Raw genomic sequence first — 21,405 nt, 5'->3', positions numbered from 1 at the left:
CTGGTTTGGATCCGGAAGGGAGACGAATGGAAGACGGCATTTAACACCCCGTTAGGTCACTTTGAGTACCTGGTCATGCCGTTCGGCCTCACCAACGCCCCCGCGACGTTCCAAGCCTTGGTTAACGATGTCTTGCGGGACTTCCTGCACCGATTCGTCTTCGTATATCTGGACAATATTCTCATCTTTTCTCCGGATCCTGAGACCCATGTCCAGCATGTACGTCAGGTCCTGCAGCGGTTGTTAGAGAACCGACTGTTTGTGAAGGGCGAGAAGTGCGAGTTTCACCGCGCGTCTTTGTCCTTCCTGGGGTTTATAATCTCCTCCAACTCCGTCGCCCCTGATCCGGCCAAGGTTGCGGCGGTGAGAGATTGGCCCCAACCAACAAGCCGTAGGAAGCTGCAACAGTTCCTCGGCTTTGCTAATTTCTATAGGAGGTTCATTAAGGGCTACAGTCAGGTAGTTAGCCCCCTGACAGCCCTGACCTCTCCAAAAGTCCCCTTCACCTGGTCGGATCGGTGCGAAGCCGCGTTCAAGGAGTTGAAACAACGGTTCTCTACTGCGCCAGTTTTGGTGCAGCCCGACCCTAGCCGCCAGTTCATGGTTGAATCCCTCTGACTCAGGGATAGGAGCCGTGCTGTCCCAGAGCGGAGAGACCGATAAGGTTCTTCACCCGTGTGCCTACTTTTCCCGCAGGTTGACCCTGGCTGAACGGAACTATGACGTCGGCAATTGAGAACTCCTTGCGGTGAAAGAGGTTCTTGAGGAGTGGAGACACCTGTTGGATGGAGCGTCTGTGCCATTCACGGTTTTCACTGACCATCGGAACCTGGAGTATATCAGGACCGCCAAGCGGCTGAACCCCAGGCAAGCCCGCTGGTCACTGTTCTTCGGCGTTTTGACTTCCGGATCACCTATCGCCCCGGGACCAAGAACCAGAGATCGGATGCCTTGTCCCGGGTACACGAAGACGAAGTCAAAACAGAGCTGTCGGATCCACCGGAGCCCATCATTCCCGAGTCCACTATCGTGGCCACCCTCACCTGGGACGTGGAGATGACCGTCCGGGAGGCCCTGGCATGGAGCCCGGACCCTGGAACCGGTCCGAAGAACCGTCAGTACGTCCCACCAGAGGCCAGAGCTGCAGTCTTGGACTTCTGTCATGGTTCCAAGCTCTCCTGTCATCCAGGGGTGCGAAGGACCGTGGCAATTGTCCGGCAGCGCTTCTGGTGGGCGTCTATGGAGGCCGACGTCCGGGAATATATCCAGGCCTGCACCACCTGTGCCAGGGGCAAGGCAGTACATAAGAAGGCCCAAGGACTCCTCCAGCCGCTGCCGGTGCCTCATCGCCCCTGGTCCCACATCGGCCTGGATTTCGTCACGGGCCTCCCGCCGTCCCAGGGCAACACCACCATCTTCACGATAGTGGACCGATTCTCCAAGGCGGCCCACTTTGTGGCCCTTCCGAAGCTCCCAACAGCCCAGGAGACAGCAGACCTCCTGGTCCACCACGTCATCCGTCTGCATGGGATACCCTCCGACATCGTCTCTGATCGTGGTCCCCAGTTCTCCTCACACGTCTGGAGGAGCTTCTGCAGGGAACTGGGGGCCACCATGAGCCTCTCGTCCGGGTACCATCCACAGACGAACGGACAGGCAGAGCGGGCCAACCAGGACTTGGAACAGACCCTCCGCTGCGTCACATCCGCGCACCCGACGGCCTGGAGTAACCATCTGGCCTGGATCGAGTATGCGCATAACAGCCAGGTGTCTTCTGCCACCGGCCTCTCCCCATTTGAGGTGTGTTTGGGGTATCAGCCCCCGTTGTTTCCCGTGGTGGAGGGAGAGGTCGGTGTGCCCTCGGTCCAGGCCCACCTGCGGAAGTGCCGTCGGGTGTGGCGCTCCGCCCGTTCTGCCTTGTTGAAGGCCCGGACGAGGGCGAAGACCCATGCAGACCGCCGGCGATCCCCGGCCCCTGCTTACCAGCCCGGGCAGGAGGTGTGGCTTTCCACGAAGGACATCCCCCTCCAGGTGGACTCCCCAAAACTTCAGGACAGGTACATTGGCCCCTTCAGGATCCTCAAAGTCCTCAGTCCTGCCGCAGTGAAGCTCCAACTCCCGGCTTCACTGCGGATCCATCCGGTTTTCCACGTGTCCCGCATCAAACCTCACCACACCTCACCCCTCTGTGCTCCCGGACCGGTGCCGCCTCCTGCTCGGATCATCGACGGGGAGCCGGCTTGGACGGTGCGCCGGCTCCTGGACGTCCGTCGGATGGGTCGGGGGTTCCAGTACTTGGTGGACTGGGAGGGGTATGGACCCGAAGAACGCTTCTGGGTGAAGAGGAGCTTCATCCTGGATCCGGCCCTCCTGGCCGACCTCTACCGCCGACACCCCGACAAACCTGGTCGGGCGCCAGGAGGCGCCCGTTGAGGGGGGGGTCCTGTTGTGTGGGCCGCCAGAAGAGGAGGCACTGCTGGCCCACCACCAGAGGGTGCCCTGCCTGAAGTGCGGGCTTTAGGCACGAGAGGGCGCTGCCGCCATGGACACAGCCGGGGGTGACAGCTGTCGCTCATTACCTCTTGACAGCTGTCACCCATCTACTCAACATTATCTCACTCCATAAAGACCAGACGTCATCTCCACCTCGTTGCCGAGATATCATACTTCATAGGAGGTAATACTCTCCGCCTTTTTGTGAGATTTGTAACTCTGTTATTGTGAGAATTTGCAGGAGAACCGGTCGTTTGTGAGGAAGCTGTGCAAGACGGCACTCCTTTTCAGCTGAGACCGCTGCAACATATTGAATGAGAGGTGGAGGTGGCATTCCCACCGCTGTTGTTACTGGGTGTACACACACCCACACTTGACTGTCTTTGTTCTTCGCCAGCAGTACCAGATCCGACAGTCGGGGACGGTGATCACCTGGGAATTCGGGACTTGGCGGCTCCAGTATTCACCAGGTTCTGGGGCGGCGGAAATCGTGTGGTTCCGGCTCTTCTCAGGACAGACGTCTTCTATCCTCAAGCCTGCCCACACGTCACCTCTGTGTATTGACTGTTATGATATTCTGTGATTGTCTGTATGTTCGTTGTGCACATTCACAACATTAAATTGTTACTTTTTGGCTCATCTATTGACCGTTCATTTGCGCCCCCTGTTGTGGGTCCGTGTCACTACACTTTCCCAACAAGAATATTGTAGTAATTATAGACCAATACCCGTGCTTAATGTTGACTACAAAATCTATACATCTATACTGGCTAAACAATATAAAAAATAATGGCACAGCTCGAATAAAAATTAACGGTAGCCTATCAAAACAAATAACACTTAAGAGGGGCACACGCCAAGGCTGCTGCCTCTCGCCTCTCCTCTTTGCACTCTATATTGAACCTTTGGCACAGGCTGTACGACAGGATGAGGAAGTGAGAGGAATACAAGTAAAAGTTCTATTTTTTTCTCTCTGTTTAAGGTGTAGCTCCATCCAGAGATGGGAGTTGTATTTGTGTTGGCGACCCTCCTGTCCTGTGTACCAACAGCATTTCTTGTTTATTCGTCCGTGAATTGTTCTGTAATTTATGTTTGTAGCATGGCCCAAGCAGAGGGTCACCCTTTTGAGTCTGGTCTGCTTGAGGTTTCTTCCTCAGAGGGAGTTTTTCCTTACCACTGTTGCTCTGGGGGTTGGTAAGGTTAGCCCTTACCTGTGTGAAGTGCTTTGAGGCAACTCTGTTGTGATTTGGCGCTATATAAATGAAAATAAATTGAAATTGAAATTGAAATTGAAAGGAGGACAGCATATCATAAGTTTATTTGCAGATGACATAATACAGTATCTGTAGAACCCAAACCAAACCCTCATCCCTCTGACTAATTTAAGTAGCACTTTTTCCAAACATTCAGGGTATAAAATTAATGTGTCTAAAACCCAGATACTATCATTTAATTATACTCCATCTGAGGAAATTAAGACTATGTTTAAATTGAAATGGGATTTAAAATGTATAAAATACCTTGGTGTAATTCTAACTAGAAACCTTAACTTATATAAAATTAATTATGATCAAATCAATCTTCATATTAGGTAGGACTTAAATAGATGGTCACTTCTTACCTTAGACCTCAATTCAAGAATTTCAACTATAAAAATGAACATTCTCCCCTGACTACTATACCATTTCCAGTCATTACCAGTTAAAAATCCACCAGAGCAGTTCAAATACTGGGATAAGATCATCTCTAGATTTGTCTGGAATGGTAAAAAACAAAAAAAAAAAACAAGAATCAAATACTCAACACTACTAAGGAACAGGGTGGAATGGCATTCCCTAATCTGAAGGACTACTACTATGCAGCTCAGCTCAGAACAGTAATTAAGTGGTGTGATCAAAATTATTCTGCTAAATAGAACGATATTGAGACAGAAGTGGAAGATTTCCCAGTTCAGACGCTTCTGGGAAACAATAAATGTAGAAAAACACTACAGCACTCACTTAGTTTGGAGATTTGGGCTGAGAAAATTAAACAGGACAAATTGGAAAAGGAAGTAAAGTTGTTGATTTGGGTTGCACATGACGGTGGATTTACACCGGGTATACATGATCAAGGATTTAAAAACTGGGGAAAAAAAGGGGAATAATGGCAATATGTACTATAATTAATGATGGCAATCTGATCAGTTTTCAGGAATTGAAAGACTATTACGAACTGGGGAAAAATGATTTCTTCCGGTACCTACAATTTAGAGATTATTTTTTGAAGGAAATACAAAGTCCTCGGTCATCATATGGTTTGTTATACTGGGTGATTAAAACATACAAAGGGATACAATTCAAGGAACTCTCAGCATTGTATAAAACCTTAAGGGAAGACACGTCAGCATCAACCATCTGTATCAAATCTAAATGGGAGAAGGAGATTAAAAACTGAAATAACACTGGATGAATGGAGGAATATATGTGAAACTCAGTGTACAACAACAAATTCTAGAGTATGGAGGGAGTTTGGGTGGAAAAAACCTGACTAGATTTTTTATCACCCCAAAAATTAAAAGTAAACAATCTCAGGTCCATCTTCTGTGTTGGAGACTGTGTGGGAATGGGGATCCACATCATACCCATGTGTTTTGGGAATGTCCAAAAATTGAAGGTTTTTGGAATAATGTGAATTCTGTTATGGGAAAAATACCGAGTTACAAAATACCAAGGGATTTTAAAACCATGTACCTTGGATACTTGACGGAGTTTGTCCATACTAATGACAGGTACTTGACTAAGATATTGCTGATTGCCTGTAAAAAAGCTATAACAAGGAAGTGGTGCCAGTTGGATCCCCCTACGCTATATAATATGGAAAAAATTACTTATATTCTCAGGCTGCAGGAGGGTGTTTTTGAAGACAAATGGAGGAAATGAAACATATATGCCACCATGGAAATTACCTGAAAACGCATATATATATATATATACACACACTATGGGACACTCGCAACTGGCATTGTTCTATTGATTTCCTTTTTTCCCTTTTAGTTGCCTTGTACATTTTGTATTATACAACTTGAATAAAAATTAAAGTGTCAAAAAATATATATTGGCATTTCATTGTTGCTACTGATGTAACAACATCTGTTATATTGTTTAACAAGCTCTTCTTATCTTACTGCATGTGTTTTAGAATATTATGTGATGCTTTATTATGGATGTCACAAGACATATAACAGAAGAAAAAGCGTTTTCGTTGCTGTTTTTCAAAATAAGGCTTTTTCAAATGACCTGAAATATATTTAATGCAAGCAGAAAAGCTTTTTTTAAGGTATACTGCCAAGAAGTGTATTTTCAATTCACTTCTTTAATATGTACAATTTTGACAGTAATGGAAACCAGCCTACAGTTTGTTTGCAAAAACTAATAGACTAATGCTGATAAGTAAAACAATAAGACAACTGAATATGATGGAAGAGCTTTGTGTTTGGTTGTTTGTCTTTTGGATTAATAAAGTGAACTAATCAATACATTTTGATAAGCAAAGATGCACCTAATGTCATCACATTGTGGATGTGTTTTGTTGCTCCAATCATGAAGGAGCATTATGTGGAAATATAGCAACAAATTTTAAGTAAATGTGTTTTATAATCAGGTTTAGGCTGTGTTCAGCAAGGGAGGAGAGCTGCTAGCCTGGACTGATGATATCGTCAGGCTGTGGAAAGAACAATGTGATGATCTCCTCACCTGTACTGACAGATCTGGTGCCATCTTCCTAGTGGTAGTTACTGAAATAGTCATAAGTGGCACATCACCAGGGGCAGACAAGACTCATCCTGAGATGCTGAAGACTGTGAATGTTGTTGGGCTGTCATGGGTCACATGCCTATACAATGTTGGAAGGAAGTTGGCAACAGTACTACTGTCTGTCAAACTGGGGTGGTGGTCCCCATCTTTAACAAAGGGGACCAGAGAATGTGTTCCAGTTTGAGAGGAATCACACTTTTCAGTCTACATGCGAAACCCTATTCCTAAGTAGGTGGTTTGTGCATCTGGAGAGGATACCATTTGGTTGTCTCCCTTAGGAAGGTCTTCCAGGCACGTCCAACTGGGAGGAGACCCTGGGGGAAGACCCAGGACATGCTGGAGGTATTATACGACCCAGTTGGCTTGGGATCACCTAAGGATACCCCAGGAAGAGTTGGAGGGCTTGTCCAAAGATAGGGAAGTGTGGGGTTTGCGTCTTGGTCTACTGCAACCGCAACCCAAACCCAGATGCAGAAGATGAATGAATGAGTGTCTTGTAATCATTAATTTGAACAACAGTAAAGTAGATATTTTAAACTGAATACATTGTTTGGTAACAAAATGTACTGAGAGAGACTGAAACATATCAGCAAAGGTGTATGTAAATTCGTGGAATCAATTGTATATCTATATGCTTAGCTCAATATTTTGCAAGACATTTTGCAAAATTTTTAATCATATGTCATCCTTTTCTTCTCCAAAAATGTGTCCACAGACCATCAGTCCTTCTACATTGGCGTCCCAGTGCCACAGGGATATCGACGTAAACGTCGGCGAAGGCGTTCAGGTCACCAGGTTGCAGACAGGAACAGGGACAGACACTATGGACACCGCAGACACTATGAACAAGACCAGTACAGAGAGGTGGACATGGAGGAAGGACGTGTGGATCCACATGAGCACAGTGTCTATGACATCAACTACACAAGTGAGTCAGTATCCACAGACCTCCCCAAAAAAAACGTCAGTGGCTCCCGTGCCATGATCAGCATACCAACTCCTAGGCTTGCATGTCTGACCAAACTGGACTTTCCTTGTTTGACCTATCCATAAACCTAATTTTAATTTAGACTTAACCTACACCTAAATTTAATTACAACCCTTAACTTATCCTTTATCTAACCTTACCCTAACCTTAATTTTAATCTACCTTCATCATGATGTAACTCTGGCTTTACCCTAACCCTAGACTTAACCTAATCACAATAAAACCATAACTTTACCCTAAGGCTCAGCTTAATCTTAACCTAATCCTAACTATTTATTAAAGGCTAATTTTAACCTTAACCTAACCCTAATATCAACCCAACCCTAATCTTAATTTAACTTTAGAAGAAGTGCCTTTATTGTACCTTTACCATTGTATCTTTCACCTAACCCTCACTTAAATTTAACCCTAGCCTGAACCTAACCTTAATGTAACCCTAATCGTAATCTGCCCTTAATTTAACCTTAATCATAACCTAACCCATACTTTAACCTGAACCTAATCCTGTCTTTAACCTAATATAACGGCATTAACCATTTGTGTTCACGTTATTACCAGCATGTTAGCCTGGGGGACACTGCAGAAAACAAAAAGACATAAAGTGATCTAACCAAATGACCTGTGACATGGTGTAACGCAGCATGATATCATGTCATGTGTGAGACTCACAAAGCATAATGTGTGGCACGAGGAAATGACAGCACATTAAACATTCATTAATGGGGACACGGTGTTGCCATTAAATGAGAATAACACTCATTAGCATGCAGTCCTCTGCCCAAGACAGCATTTTATCTTAAATTTCCTGCACTTTAATCCATTCTATCCTACAACAAAATTGATTCCAGACCAGATTCAACATTTTCATTAATATTGTTGAAGATCCTGTTGAGACTTACAGTAATTAAACTCACCCAGAAGACAATGAGCATTACTGTATCATCCCTGTTTATGTTGGTCCACCTGACTGATGTCAAAGGTTTTTTTTTTCTTGTTTGGTTCAGTCTCTTTAAACCTCTTAGAAAATACACTATCAGTTTGTAACAGCTTGCTTCACCCACTGATGAACCAAACACCCTCTGTGTCTGCTGTTCTGCGGTTCTGGGCAGGTAGTGACATTTTATCAAAGCTTGTCCTCTCTTGAAAGCTGAGCGTAACAACTGAGCCATACAGTGAAGGTGTGTCTTCATAATAACACTACGCCAAACATAAAGAGCTGCACATTTGGTCTCAGAGTCATGGTCTTTGGGTTTGTCACACAAACTCCTTAAATGTCATCTGATTATTATCAATGTAGCCTCAAAAGGTCTTTGAGTTTACAAAAGAAAACAAGTGTGTTTCTGCCATCAACTGACATGAGAGATGGCAAATATGTGGTAACTTTTTTCTTTCTTTCTTTATGTTTGTTTGGTTTTTTGGACAAGAATTGAAAAATACAGCACAGATTTTGACAAACATATTGTGGAGATGTGGGCTACATCCGAATACTCGTACTGCTTTTCGCTGACAATACAAGCTACAGTATCTAGTATGAGGGGTGATTGAAAAACAAGCTTTAAATGGGGATTATGTTGAAAAGTAAAACATTGCATTAATTCAGTTGTGGTTTCTTTGTGGTCAGGCTCAAAACTTTTCAATCACCTCTCGTATATCACAATCCACAGGGTATGTATGATGACCTACTACCACCTCCATAGTGTGAAAATGGGCTATAAACTTCACTTTAGGTTTGCTGTTTCGAAGTAGAAATTTTCACGCAATATCTAATATGTTCATGGGTCTCATCTCTAAACATCCCCATCAAAGGAAAGTTGAAATGTCTCACTTGCTTTCTTCTAGTATGTAGTACAACAGTAACAATTGAGTAGCAGGTTCCTCACCAATGTTTGAACATACTTAGTATTTGGATGTGAGGATGGTCACGACACCAGGGAACAGTTAAAGGGCAAAATATTCATGTCGGTGTTAACTGTCACAGCAATGTCTAGTGATATGTCATTTTTTGCAAGTTGATTTTCACTCACCTTATTCATGCAGATGTGTTTCCTGATCAGAAACCTCTCCATGCCTTTCACTTGCATCTATTATCTGCATGCGCTATGCACTCTGCACGCCACTTTGACAGGTGATACTCTTATTAGCTGATTTCATGATATGTCTACAAAACACACCTGAATAATGAGCTAGATGAACCAAACATTTGTGCACACTGTACCCACATGCACTCAACTTATGGACCCAGATTGCAACAAGGACTTGAACACACCTCAAATGAATTTTCAGTCTGTGTTTTAAACTGTGTGCCATAGATTCTTATGACAGGGATTATGGTGAAATACATACTGTATATGTTATGGTCCGGATGGAATCGGACGCATGCGTGAGTTTTTTCACGCCTGTCGGTTGCGTCATTCGCCTGTGAGCAGGCTTTGTGTGAGCACTGGTCCACCCTCTTGTCGTTTTTTTATTGCAAATAAATGTCTGAATGATTTGGAGCTTTGCTGCATCAATTTTTTTCCAGAAACTGTGAGAGACCTCCAGGTGGACACCGTTCGAAAAATTAATATGGCTTTCAGGGATGATTTTATGGGGATTATACAGATTAAGGAGTGTTACTGCCGCTTTAAGGACGGCCCACAACTGCTGAGAGCGCGGCGCGCTCCCAGCGCCTATCGACATGCTCAGACCCCACTGAAACAACCAGATCATTTCCAACGTGAAGGCTTTGTTGATCCGGGACCTCGTCTGACTTTCACAAAAAGGCAGAAGGCGTGGACATCAGCACTTTTTTGGCACATTCCACTGTTACAGGAGTTTTTTTCATGGAAAGAAAAGCGGAGGGACGCGCCACGGAGCCGTTCATTACGCGGGACAAAATCACCTCGGTGTTGGTCTCACAGGATGGCTTTCAGGTGGATTTCAGATGGATTCCGGTTGCTTTTCAGTCGTGTGATTATCCAATTGTGATTGTGAATGAGCTGGACATGCCCCAACATGTCCTGGAAGGCTTCATCACGGCGTTGCTTTGCGCCATGCGGCTCCACTGCGATGCGCGGAACTCCTCCGCACATCTGTCTTAATGTGCTGAAAAAGTGCTGATGTCCACGTCTTTTCACAATTCCTGTGCTAGTCAGACGACATCCCGGATCAAGACAGCGTCCAGTTTAGAAATGAACGGCACATTCCACTGTTACAGGAGTTTTTGTCATGGAAAGAGGAGCGCGGTGGAGATGCATGGCGCAAAGCAACGCCATGATGAAGCCTTCCAGGACATGTTGGGGCTTATATATATATATATATATATATATATATATATATATATATATATATATATATATATATATATATATATATATATATATATATATATATATATATATATATATATATATCAATCAATCAATCAATTTTATTTATATAGCGCCAAATCACAACAAACAGTTGCCCCAAGGCGCTTTATATTGTAAGGCAAGGCCATACAATAATTACGTAAAAACCCCAACGGTCAAAACGACCCCCTGTGAGCAAGCACTTGGCGACAGTGGGAAGGAAAAACTCCCTTTTAACAGGAAGAAACCTCCAGCAGAACCAGGCTCAGGGAGGGGCAGTCGTCTGCTAAGACTGGTTGGGGCTGAGGGAGAGAACCAGGAAAAAGACATGCTGTGGAGGGGAGCAGAGATCAATATATATATATATATATATATATATATATATATATATATATATATATATATATATATATATATATAAAATATGGTTGTCCATTCGGCTGCTTTCGGGTTTTTTTTTTTTTTTTTTTTGTGTGTGTGTGTGTGTGTGTGTGTTCGGGGTCGCCACAGTGGATATATAAAATGCTCATGTTAAGACTACCCAAGTAGACAACCCTTCCATCACCACCTCTCAAAAGTAACTGCTGCCAGGTGAAATGTGGCCGTCCCTTTGTTATTTCCCAGCTGCTGCAGTCCCCAACACTGAGGCACTGTTGGCTCATGCACAGAGAAACACGCATCTCCAAAATGTTGTAACTGACACTTCCTAATGATGCAAAAGGAACTCCTAGTTTGAGTCTACCTAAATAACTGTTTGTTTGACATAGACTCATTCCAGCGGTACCCAAGGGTCCTCCGGGTGGAACACTTGGGTCCAATGTCTGAATAGACTGTGAAGCAAATTCAACTCTCCTTTTTTCCTCCAGTGGCATTTTAGTATTGCCATTGTCATGCATCAGGCTTTCTCATGTATTACATTTTATTGTACTCTTGTAAATTTGTACCTGGTGCTTTTTATTTGATTTGGCATCCTTGCTGTGAGCAGCAGCAGCTGTAGCCTGAAACAGCTTGCAAGTGTCGAGCTTGTGTTTGAGAATTGAGTAATGAGCGGCCGGCGGAACACTGCTGCTTTGGCTTTCAGCCTCTTTGGCTGGGACCACTATGCCTATGTTCAATCAGTGTGGTGCAATCAATGGCAAGGTAACACAGAGGTTTATTCTCTGTGGACTGCATGCACACACACTGTTTTGGAGTGTGCACCTCAATACCAATATATTTATAGCCTATGATCTGCCTTCACTAGGAAGGTTTTGCAGCTGGGACAACAAAAAGAAACAAGACACCAGGAGCTGGGGGATGTGCCTGCAGAGTAAAGATCATAGGATTTAGTTCTTAGAAGATCCTCTGTATGAGAATGAAGAAAGCTGGCTTATGTGTGTTTGCAAGGCAAAGAATCTAATTCTTCACATATGCCACTGTTCTTGAGCTGCATCACAACACTTAAACCAGCAGTATACATGCTGCAATTAAAATGTAACACCCCCGCCATACATAGTACAAATGAGCACTAAAGGACTAAAGGAGGGAAAGGAGGCTGGGACAACGCTGTCTGACTACGTGCAGAGAATACTTTCAGACGGTCTCTGTCTGTCTGGAAGCGAGTTTGAAATTGAACGCTGTCATAGAAGCCTGGGACCTCAGCCAAACCCTGACCAACCTCCGCGTATCATATTGGTGAGATTTCTCAGATACATCGCTCGAGAAAAAGTGCTAATGACTGCCAAAAAGAAAAGGGGGACACCGTGGGAGGACTGTAACCTGTCATTTTTTTGAGGATTTGAGCAAGGAGCGCTCTGCACAACGCAAATTGTTTTCCCCGGTGATGAAAGTATTGTGGCAGCATCAGGTGAAGCACATGCTGGCTCATCCAGCGACGTTTCGATGCACATGGAGGGGAAAGCGCCTAAGTTTTACTGATGTAAGAGAGGCAGAAAGTTTTGTCTGAGAGACTATTGAAAGCACAGATGATTGAGGAAAAACATGAAGATGGACTAGAACATAGAGGACAATGCGGGAGCATTTTGTTCATTTGTACAAGTAGGAGAGCGAGAAATTCACTATAACTGATGGGGGAGGGGAGAACACTGTGGCGCAGACAGGACCAGGATGACGGGAGCAGGAGAGGGTTCGTCTTCGGAACCCACGCGGACCAGAGAAGACATGATTCTATAGCCAGAAAGGCTTTACGCTGCAATGTTCTTTTTTTGTGCAGTGTTTAATTTTTTGTTATGGTTCTATTGTTTTGCAGACAGTGAGGTAACAATTAGTGTTGAGTGTGCACTAAAATGCCGTTACATACAGTGTGGTAGACTTAAAAATTCCAGGCCAGCAATTTGGTTATTGGACAATAATGGATAAATCAGGTATCAGTATTGTAACGTGGAATATCAATGGATGTTGCACGCCATTTATAAGAAAAAAAAGTCCTCAGCTATCTTAAATCTCATAACACAGATATAGCGGTTATACAAGAAACACATTTTGAAAATGGAACTGAAGCCTTAAAAATGAAAAGAGACTGGGTTGGGAAAGTGTTTTACAATTCTGTATCCAGCAAAAGTCATGGCATAATTATTCTTATCAATAAGAGACTTAATTTTGTGTTATTACAAGAGTTCAAAGACACTGAGGGAAGGATAATATGCGGTCAAGCACTTGTAAATGGTGTAAAAGTTGTAATCTGCAATATACAATATATGCCCCAAATAGGGAAGACCCAAACTTTGTTTCCAAGGTTCTTAATATATTGTGTAATTTTGAAGGCCAGATTGTGGTAAGAGGAGACTTTAATCAAGTTCCCGATGATTACATAGATAGGAGTGTAACAAGTGACAATTCCAATAGGAGGAAATTGGGTGGTGGACATTTGGAGATTAATACATCCTGGAACGAGAGCACACATTTTATTCCCACTCCCACAAAAGCTATTCCCAAATTGATTATTTTCTAATCTCTGGTGTGAGTGTTGACCCGGTGGTGGACTGTGAAATAGGTGTAATTGCTCTGACAGACCATGCTCCAGTGGAGTTCCGTATAGATTTACGAGGTCTGTGATAAAAGTAACGGACCTTATTATTTTTTTCAAAAACCATATGGATTTGAATCACGTGTGATTACATCAGACATGCTTGAACCCTCGTGGGCATGCAAGAGTTTTTTCACGCCTGTCGGTTACGTCATTCGCCTGTGGGCAGTCTTTGAGTGAGGAGTCGCCCACCCTCTCGTCGTTTTTTCATTGTTTAGGAATGGCTCAGAGACTGCTGCTTTGTTTGCTAAAACTTTTTTCAAAAACTGTAAGGCACAACTGAGTGGACACCATTCGATAAATTCAGCTGGTTTTCGGTAAAAATTTTAACGGCTGATGAGAGATTTTGGTCTGGTAGTGTCGCTTTAAGGACGGCCCATGGCGCCTGACGGCGATCTGCGCTTCGAGGCGGCAGCGTCTCGCCGTTTCAAGTTGAAAACTTCCACATTTCAGGCTCTGTTGACCCAGTAAGTCGTCAGAGAACAGAGAACTTTCAGAAGAAGTCGGCATGAGGAGTTTATTCGGACATTCCATTGTTAACGGACATTTTGTAATGAAAGAATGTGCGGGCAGAGTCGCATGTCGGGCCGCACCCGACCGCGGGGGGGTCGCGACAGGAAAAACACCTCCATTGGAAACCTTAACGGGCAAGTTGGAACATGCCCAAGCTGTTAAACAATTTCTCAGTTACTCACTTGTTGAAACCCATCAAAAGCCGCCTGAATTTTACAAATGGTTTTCAACACGGAGGTGTTTTTCCTGTCGCGGCACACACAGAATTTGCGTTCACGTCTTTCATTGCAAAATGTCCTTAAACAGTGGAATGTCTGCATAAAGTCCTCATGCCGGCCTCTTCTGAATCTTCTCTGTTCTCTCACGACGTCCTGGGTGAATTAAGCCTTAAATTAGAATGTTTTCAGGTCGAAACAGGCCGACGACGGTGCCTGGAAGCGCTGCGCGACGTCCCGCTCCGTGGGAAGTCCTTACAGCGACAGAAACACCCCATAATCTCTCATCAGCCGTTAAACTTTTCACCGAAAACCAGCTTAATTTCTCGAATAGTGTCCACTCGGATATCTCTCACAGGTCCAGAAAAAATGTTGATAAAGCAACGCGCGCCGTCCGCAGCGGCTATTCAGACAAAGAGATTCCGATGGGCGGGGTGGAGCACTCCTCACTCAAGGCCTGCCCACAGGCGAATGACGTCACCGACGCATGAAAAAACTCACGCATGCACACAAGGGTTCAAGCTTGTCTGACGTAAAAACATATGAATCAAATCCATTTATTTTTTGAAAAAAATAAAAAGGAACACTTTTTTCATCACAGACCTCGTACATGGTGAAAAGAACAGTGGTGGAAGATGGAGATTAAACTACAGCATTTTGCAGGATGAACAATTTGTGGCAACTTTAAGGAATGATATCCTCTTTTTCTTAGAAGTAAATATTGGAACTACACAGATTGGCAACAGTGTGGGATGCTCATAAGGCCTTTGTCGGGGTAAATGTTTAGCATTTGTTTAATTCCTTGAAGTCATTTTGCTCTTCATCCAGAAAAGCTTCATAAGTTCTAGTAGCAGGAGACTCGGATAATTATCCTCTGTCATTCTTGTGTATACTGATGTCACAGTGATGTCAAGGAGAGGTGAAAACAACTTTTGAGTCTCTGTGGTACTGATGAAAGTGTAGAATGGCAGGTGGGAGAGAGGTGGTATTTCCACTAGAGTCCCTTTACACAGTGTAGCGGGAAGATGTGTTTTAGGATATTTTGAAATTGTCACTTGTGGATAATTTTACCTCGAATACTGGGGACACCACCTATGACTGAATGACATTATAATAAGGTTATAATGTCTATGATTTTAGGGTCAGTCGATAGGAAATATTAAAATCAGTCTCTAATCTTACCTGTAAGTTCTACAGGTCAAGTCAGACCCCCTCTGTAAAACCATACAAATCACAACTTCACACATTTAAAACATTTACTTAACTCAGTCAGGAGTTAAATAACAGGACATATCACAGTAAGCAATTTGATGAAGATGAAGTTCAATGAGCAATGATTATATGACGCTTATGTAGTTTGGTTTAGTTGCAGGAGTTTAAGAATGAATTCTGTCTTAATCACCAGGGAATTTACTTTGGTATTTATTAATGTGAGATGGTTAGTGATGGTGAATAGAGTTAAATAAAGCCACTCTGTTTTTATATGACACCGTAGCCCGGTTTTACTTGGATGCGCTGTGCAGATCGATCTCTGTGAGGTCAGGTGCTGGGAATCGTCTCGTTTTCAGTCGATCATCTGTCTGTCACACAGCTGCTTCAGGGACCTTGACAAAGAGACTCTGCCGGTCACCACGCCCGGTTTCATTGGTTACCGGGAACGCTTTCCGTTGTTCGGCTGTGACTTGCGGCGGCGGTTCAAATCGCTGCACGACTCGGCTGACCTGGGTGTTTTTATCTCTGCAGCGCTTGTCGTTTGGGATCATCAGAATAAAGGTTTGAGTGTCAAAAATTCATCTTCCGTCGTCGTCTTTGGAAGCCGGGTCAAATCAAAACTCAGTACAAAATTAGTTGACTTTGTAAGAAAAAATTTCACAAGAGGAATTTGGAGTTTAAGAAGAAAAAGGTTTTAATTTGAAAAATCGTCAAAGGAAGTTAAATGGTTGAATGGCAACTGCAGGCTTCTCGCTACTGTTGTGAAAGTGTAGGAACACGGACCCACAACAGGGGGCGCAAATGAACGGACAATGGAGGAGTCAAATAACACTGTTTTTACTGTTGTGAAACAGGCACAACAAATACAACCGATTACAATATTGAGACTGAGTTTAATTACAACGGTGTCGTGTGGGCAGGCTCGACGATAGGAGACGTCTGTCCAAGTCGAACCGGAACCAACCCGATTTCCCCTGCCACCGAACCCCGGGAATACTGGAGCCGCCAAGTCCCGAATTCCCAGGTGGCCACTGCCTCCGCTCGTCGGATCCGGTACTGCTGGCAAGAAACAGAAACAGTCAGGTGTGGATGCGGCTGCACCCAGCAACACGGAGGGTGGAGAGTCCACCTCCACCTCTCGTCAACAACAATCAAGAAGTGTAGGAAGGTGAGTACTTATCCAAATGCTGTCTGGTAGTCAGCTGTCCTACAGATAATCAACAAGAATACAATTAAAGTCACACGTATGTGTAGGCTGAGATTGTTACCTCTTTGGTAAGGCGATATCTCAGCAAATGAGGTGGAGATGCTGTCCTGCTGATATACCTCCTTGTTGATTGGGATCAGCTGTCTCCAGTGATGGGTGACAGCTGTCATCCTGGCTGCTCCTGTAAGGCGGCAGCGCCCTCCGGTGCCTGGAGCCCGCACTCCAGGCAGGGCGCCCTCTAGTGGTGGTGGGCCAGCAGTACCTCCTCTTCAGCGGCCCACACAACAGGACCCCCCCCCTCAATGGGCACCTCCTGGCGCACGACCGGGTTTGTCAGGGTGGCGACGGTAGAAGTCGGCCAGGAGGGCCGGGTCCAGGATGAAGCCCTTCTTCACCCAGGAGCGTTCTTCGGGGCCGTACCCCTCCCAGTCCACCAGATACTGAAAACCCCGGCCCATCCGTCGGACGTCGAGGAGCCGGCGCACGGTCCAAGCCGGCTCTCCGTCGATGATCCGGGCAGGAGGTGGCGCCGGACCCGGAGTGCAGAGGGGTGAGGTGTGATAAGGTTTAATCCTAGAGACGTGGAATACTGGATGAATCCGCAGTGAGGCCGGAAGCTGGAGCCTCACTGCGGCGGGATTGATGACCTTGAGTATCTTGTACGGACCGATGTATCGTTCTTGCAGTTTTGGGGAGTCCACTTGTAGGGGAATGTCCTTGGTGGACAACCACACTTCCTGCCCAGGACGATACGTGGGAGCCGGGGCCCGCCGCCGGTCTGCATGGTTCTTCGCCCTCGTCCGGGCCCTTAACAAAGCAGAACGGGCGGCACGCCACACCCGACGGCACTTCTGTAGGTGGGCCTGGACCGAGGGCACACGGACCTCCCCCTCAACCACCGGAAACAACGGGGGTTGATACCCCAAGCACACCTCGAAAGGGGAGAGGCCGGTGGCTGATGACACTTGACTGTTGTGGGCGTACTCGATCCAGGCCAGGTGGGTACTCCAGGCCGTCGGGTGCGCGGCTGTCACACAGCGTAGGGTCTGCTCCATCTCCTGGTTGGCCCGTTCTGCTTGTCCGTTGGTCTGGGGGTGATACCCGGACGAGAGACTGACCGTGGCCCCCAGTTCCCGGCAAAAGCTCCTCCAAACATGCGAGGAGAACTGGGGACCGCGATCGGAGACGATGTCTGATGGTATCCCATGCAGACGGACGACGTGGTGGACTAGGAGGTCCGCTGTCTCCTGGGCCGTTGGTAGCTTCGGGAGGGCCACGAAGTGGGCCGCCTTGGAGAAACGGTCCACTATCGTGAGGATGACGGTGTTTCCCTGGGACGGCGGGAGACCCGTGACAAAATCCAGGCCGATGTGGGACCAGGGGCGATGAGGAACGGGCAGCGGCTGTAGCAGACCCGAGGTTTTGCGGTGATCGGTCTTGCCCCTGGCACAGGTGGTACAGGCCTGGATGTAACCCCGGACGTCGGCCTCTAAGGACGCCCACCAGAAGTGCTGCCGGACGACTGCCACGGTCCTACGCACCCCAGGATGGCAGGAGAGCTTAGAACCGTGACAGAAGTCCAGGACTGCAGCCCTAGCTCCTGGTGGGACGTAGAGTTTGTTCTTCGGTCCGGTTCCGGGGTCCGGGTCTCGTGTCAGGGCCTCCTGGACGGTCTTCTCCACGTCCCAGGTGAGGGCGGCCACGATAGCGGACTCCGGGATGATGGGATCCGGGGGATCCGACGACTCCGTTTTGACCTCATCTTCGTGTACCCGGGACAAAGCATCCGATCTCTGATTTTTGGTCCCGGGACGGTAGGTGATCCGGAAGTCAAAATGGCCGAAGAACAGTGACCAGCGGGCTTGCCTGGGATTCAGCCGCTTGGCGGTCCTGATATACTCCAGGTTCCGGTGGTCAGTGAAAACCGTGAATGGCACGGACGTTCCCTCCAACAGCTGTCTCCACTCCTCAAGAGCCTCTTTCACCGCAAGGAGCTCTCGATTGCCGACGTCATAGTTCCGTTCGGCTGGGGTCAACCTGCGGGAAAAATAGGCACACGGGTGAAGGACCTTATCGGTCTTCCCGCTCTGGGACAGCACGGCTCCTATCCCTGAGTCCGAGGCGTCCACTTCAACCACTAACTGGCGACTAGGATCGGGCTGCACCAAAACAGGTGCAGACGAGAAGCGCCGTTTCAACTCCTTGAACGCGGCTTCGCAACGACCCGACCAGGTGAAGGGAACTTTTGGTGAGGTCAGGGCTGTCAGGGGGCTAACTACCTGACTGTAGCCCTTAATGAACCTCCTGTAGAAATTAGCAAAGCCTAGGAACTGTTGCAACTTCCTACGGCTTGTGGGTTGGGGCCAGTCTCTCACCGCCGTAACCTTGGCCGGATCAGGAGCGACGGAGTTGGAGGAGATAATGAACCCCAAGAAGGACAAAGACGTGCGGTGGAACTCACACTTCTCGCCCTTCACAAACAGCCGGTTCTCCAACAACCGCTGCAGGACCTGACGTACATGCTGGACATGGGTCTCAGGGTCCGGAGAAAAGATGAGTATATCGTCTAGATATACGAAGACGAACCGGTGCAGGAAATTCCGCAAGACATCATTAACCAACGCTTGGAATGTTGCGGGAGCGTTTGTGAGACCGAACGGCATGACCAGGTACTCAAAGTGACCTAAGGGGGTGTTAAATGCCGTCTTCCACTCGTCTCCCTTCCGGATCCGAACCAGGTGATACGCATTTCTAAGATCAAGCTTGGTGAAAATTTGGGCTCCATGCAGGGGTGTGAACACTGAATCCAACAGGGGTAACGGGTATTGGTTGCGAACCGTGATCTCGTTCAGCCCCCTATAATCAATGCATGGACGAAGTCCGCCGTCTTTCTTGCCCACAAAAAAAAAACCTGCGCCCATCGGGGAGGTGGAATTCCGGATCAACCCGGCAGCTAACGAGTCCCGGATATAGGTCTCCATTGATTCGCGTTCAGGCCGTGAGAGGTTGTACAGCCTACTGGACGGGAACTCACTGCCCGGAACCAAATCGATGGCACAATCATACGGACGGTGGGGGGGAAGAGAGAGAGCCAGATCCTTGCTGAACACGTCAACAAGGTCGTGGTACTCCACCGGCACCGTCCCCAAACTGGGCGGGACTCTGACCTCCTCCTTAGCTTGGGAGCCGGGAGGAACCGAGGAACCTAGACACACCCGATGGCAGGTCTCGCTCCACTGCACCACTACCCCGGACGGCCAATCAATCCGGGGATTGTGCATCAACATCCAGGGAAATCCTAAAACCACACGGGAGGTGGCCTGGGTCACAAAAACTCGATCACCTCCCGGTGATTTCCTGACACCACCAGAGTTACAGGAGGTGTCTTATGCGTGATCGGAGGGAGTAGGGAGCCATCTAGTGCCCGAACCTGAACAGGCGAGGTAAGCGCCACCAGAGGGAGCCCTATCTCCCTGGCCCATCTGCTGTCCAGCAGATTCCCCTCAGAGCCCGTGTCCACCAGTGCTGGGGCCTTCAGGGTTGAATCCTCATAAAGGATCGTGACTGGGAGTCGTGTGGCAATGTGGGTGTGTCCCACGTGAATGTCTCGGCCCACCCCTAGCCCAGTCTCTAGGGGCGGGCGTTGGAGTTTAACCGCTCGGGGCAGTCTCTCATATGGTGCTCTATGGCACCACAAACAAAACAAGCTCCGTGGGCCCGTCTCCTCTGTGCATCCGGTGCCCCAAATGTTGCCCTACTCGTGTCCATAGCTTCTTCAGTAGGGGGAGCTGTGGTCCCACGGAGCGCAGGGGCCGTGGAGCGTGGGGAAGGCGGAGCGCGGTCGGAACCGGAAGGGAGAGGGACGGCGCGTGCCCGGCCACGCCCTTCGTCTCGTTCCCGCCGACGTTCTTCTAACCGGTTGTCTAACCGTATGACAAGATCGATGAGCCCATCTAAATCCCGCGGTTCGTCCTTAGCCACCAGGTGCTCCTTAAGAACAAATGACAGTCCGTTTACAAAGGCGGCACGGAGCGCAGTGCTATTCCAGCCGGACCTCGCAGCCGCGATGCGGAAGTCGACTGCATAGGCAGCTGCGCTGTCTCATTGACAGTAGCACGGTTGAAGCGGTTTCGCCTCTATTAGGGTGATCGAACACGGTTCTGAGCTCCCTTACAAACCCATCATATGTCAGAAGGAGCCGTGAATTCTGCTCCCAGAGCGCTGTAGCCCAAGCGCGTGCCTCACCGCAAAGCAGGTTTATTACATAAGCTACCTTACTAGCATCGGTCGCGTACATGACTGGACGCTGTGCGAAGACGAGCGAGCACTGCATAAGAAAATCTGCGCACGTCTCCACACAGCCTCTGTACGGCTCTGGGGGGCTTATGTAAGCTTCAGGGGAAGGTGGGGGGGGGTCGTTGGACGACCAGTGGAACATCGCTGTTACGCACAGGGTCGACGGGAGGGAGAGCCGCAGCGGCGCCCATGGGGCGCGCTTCCACTTGTGCGGCGAGAGCCTCCACCCTGCGGTTCAGGAGGACGTTCTGCTCGGTCATTAAATCCATCCGAGTCGTGAAAGCGGCGAGGATCCGCTGCAACTCACCGATCACCCCTCCCGAGGACGCCTGC

At 47.4% G+C, this 21,405-nt stretch overlaps 1 protein-coding gene across 1 annotated transcript in view; it reads left to right on the top strand.

The window, feature by feature from the left end:
• slc4a5a (solute carrier family 4 member 5a) overlaps positions 1–21,405 on the top strand; it is a 106,771-nt gene that overhangs the window by 16,044 nt on the left and 69,322 nt on the right. Inside the window, exon 2 of the mRNA XM_034171052.1 lies at positions 7,003–7,215. Within this exon, the coding sequence (XP_034026943.1) occupies positions 7,003–7,215 (213 nt within the window). The remainder of the gene's footprint in view (positions 1–7,002; positions 7,216–21,405) is intronic.

This window comes from Thalassophryne amazonica, chromosome 5 (genome assembly GCF_902500255.1).
Source record: "Thalassophryne amazonica chromosome 5, fThaAma1.1, whole genome shotgun sequence".
Classification (NCBI taxonomy): Eukaryota; Metazoa; Chordata; class Actinopteri; order Batrachoidiformes; family Batrachoididae; genus Thalassophryne; species Thalassophryne amazonica.
Note: the sequence above shows the minus strand (reverse complement) of the source record. Positions and strands in the feature narration are given on the sequence as shown.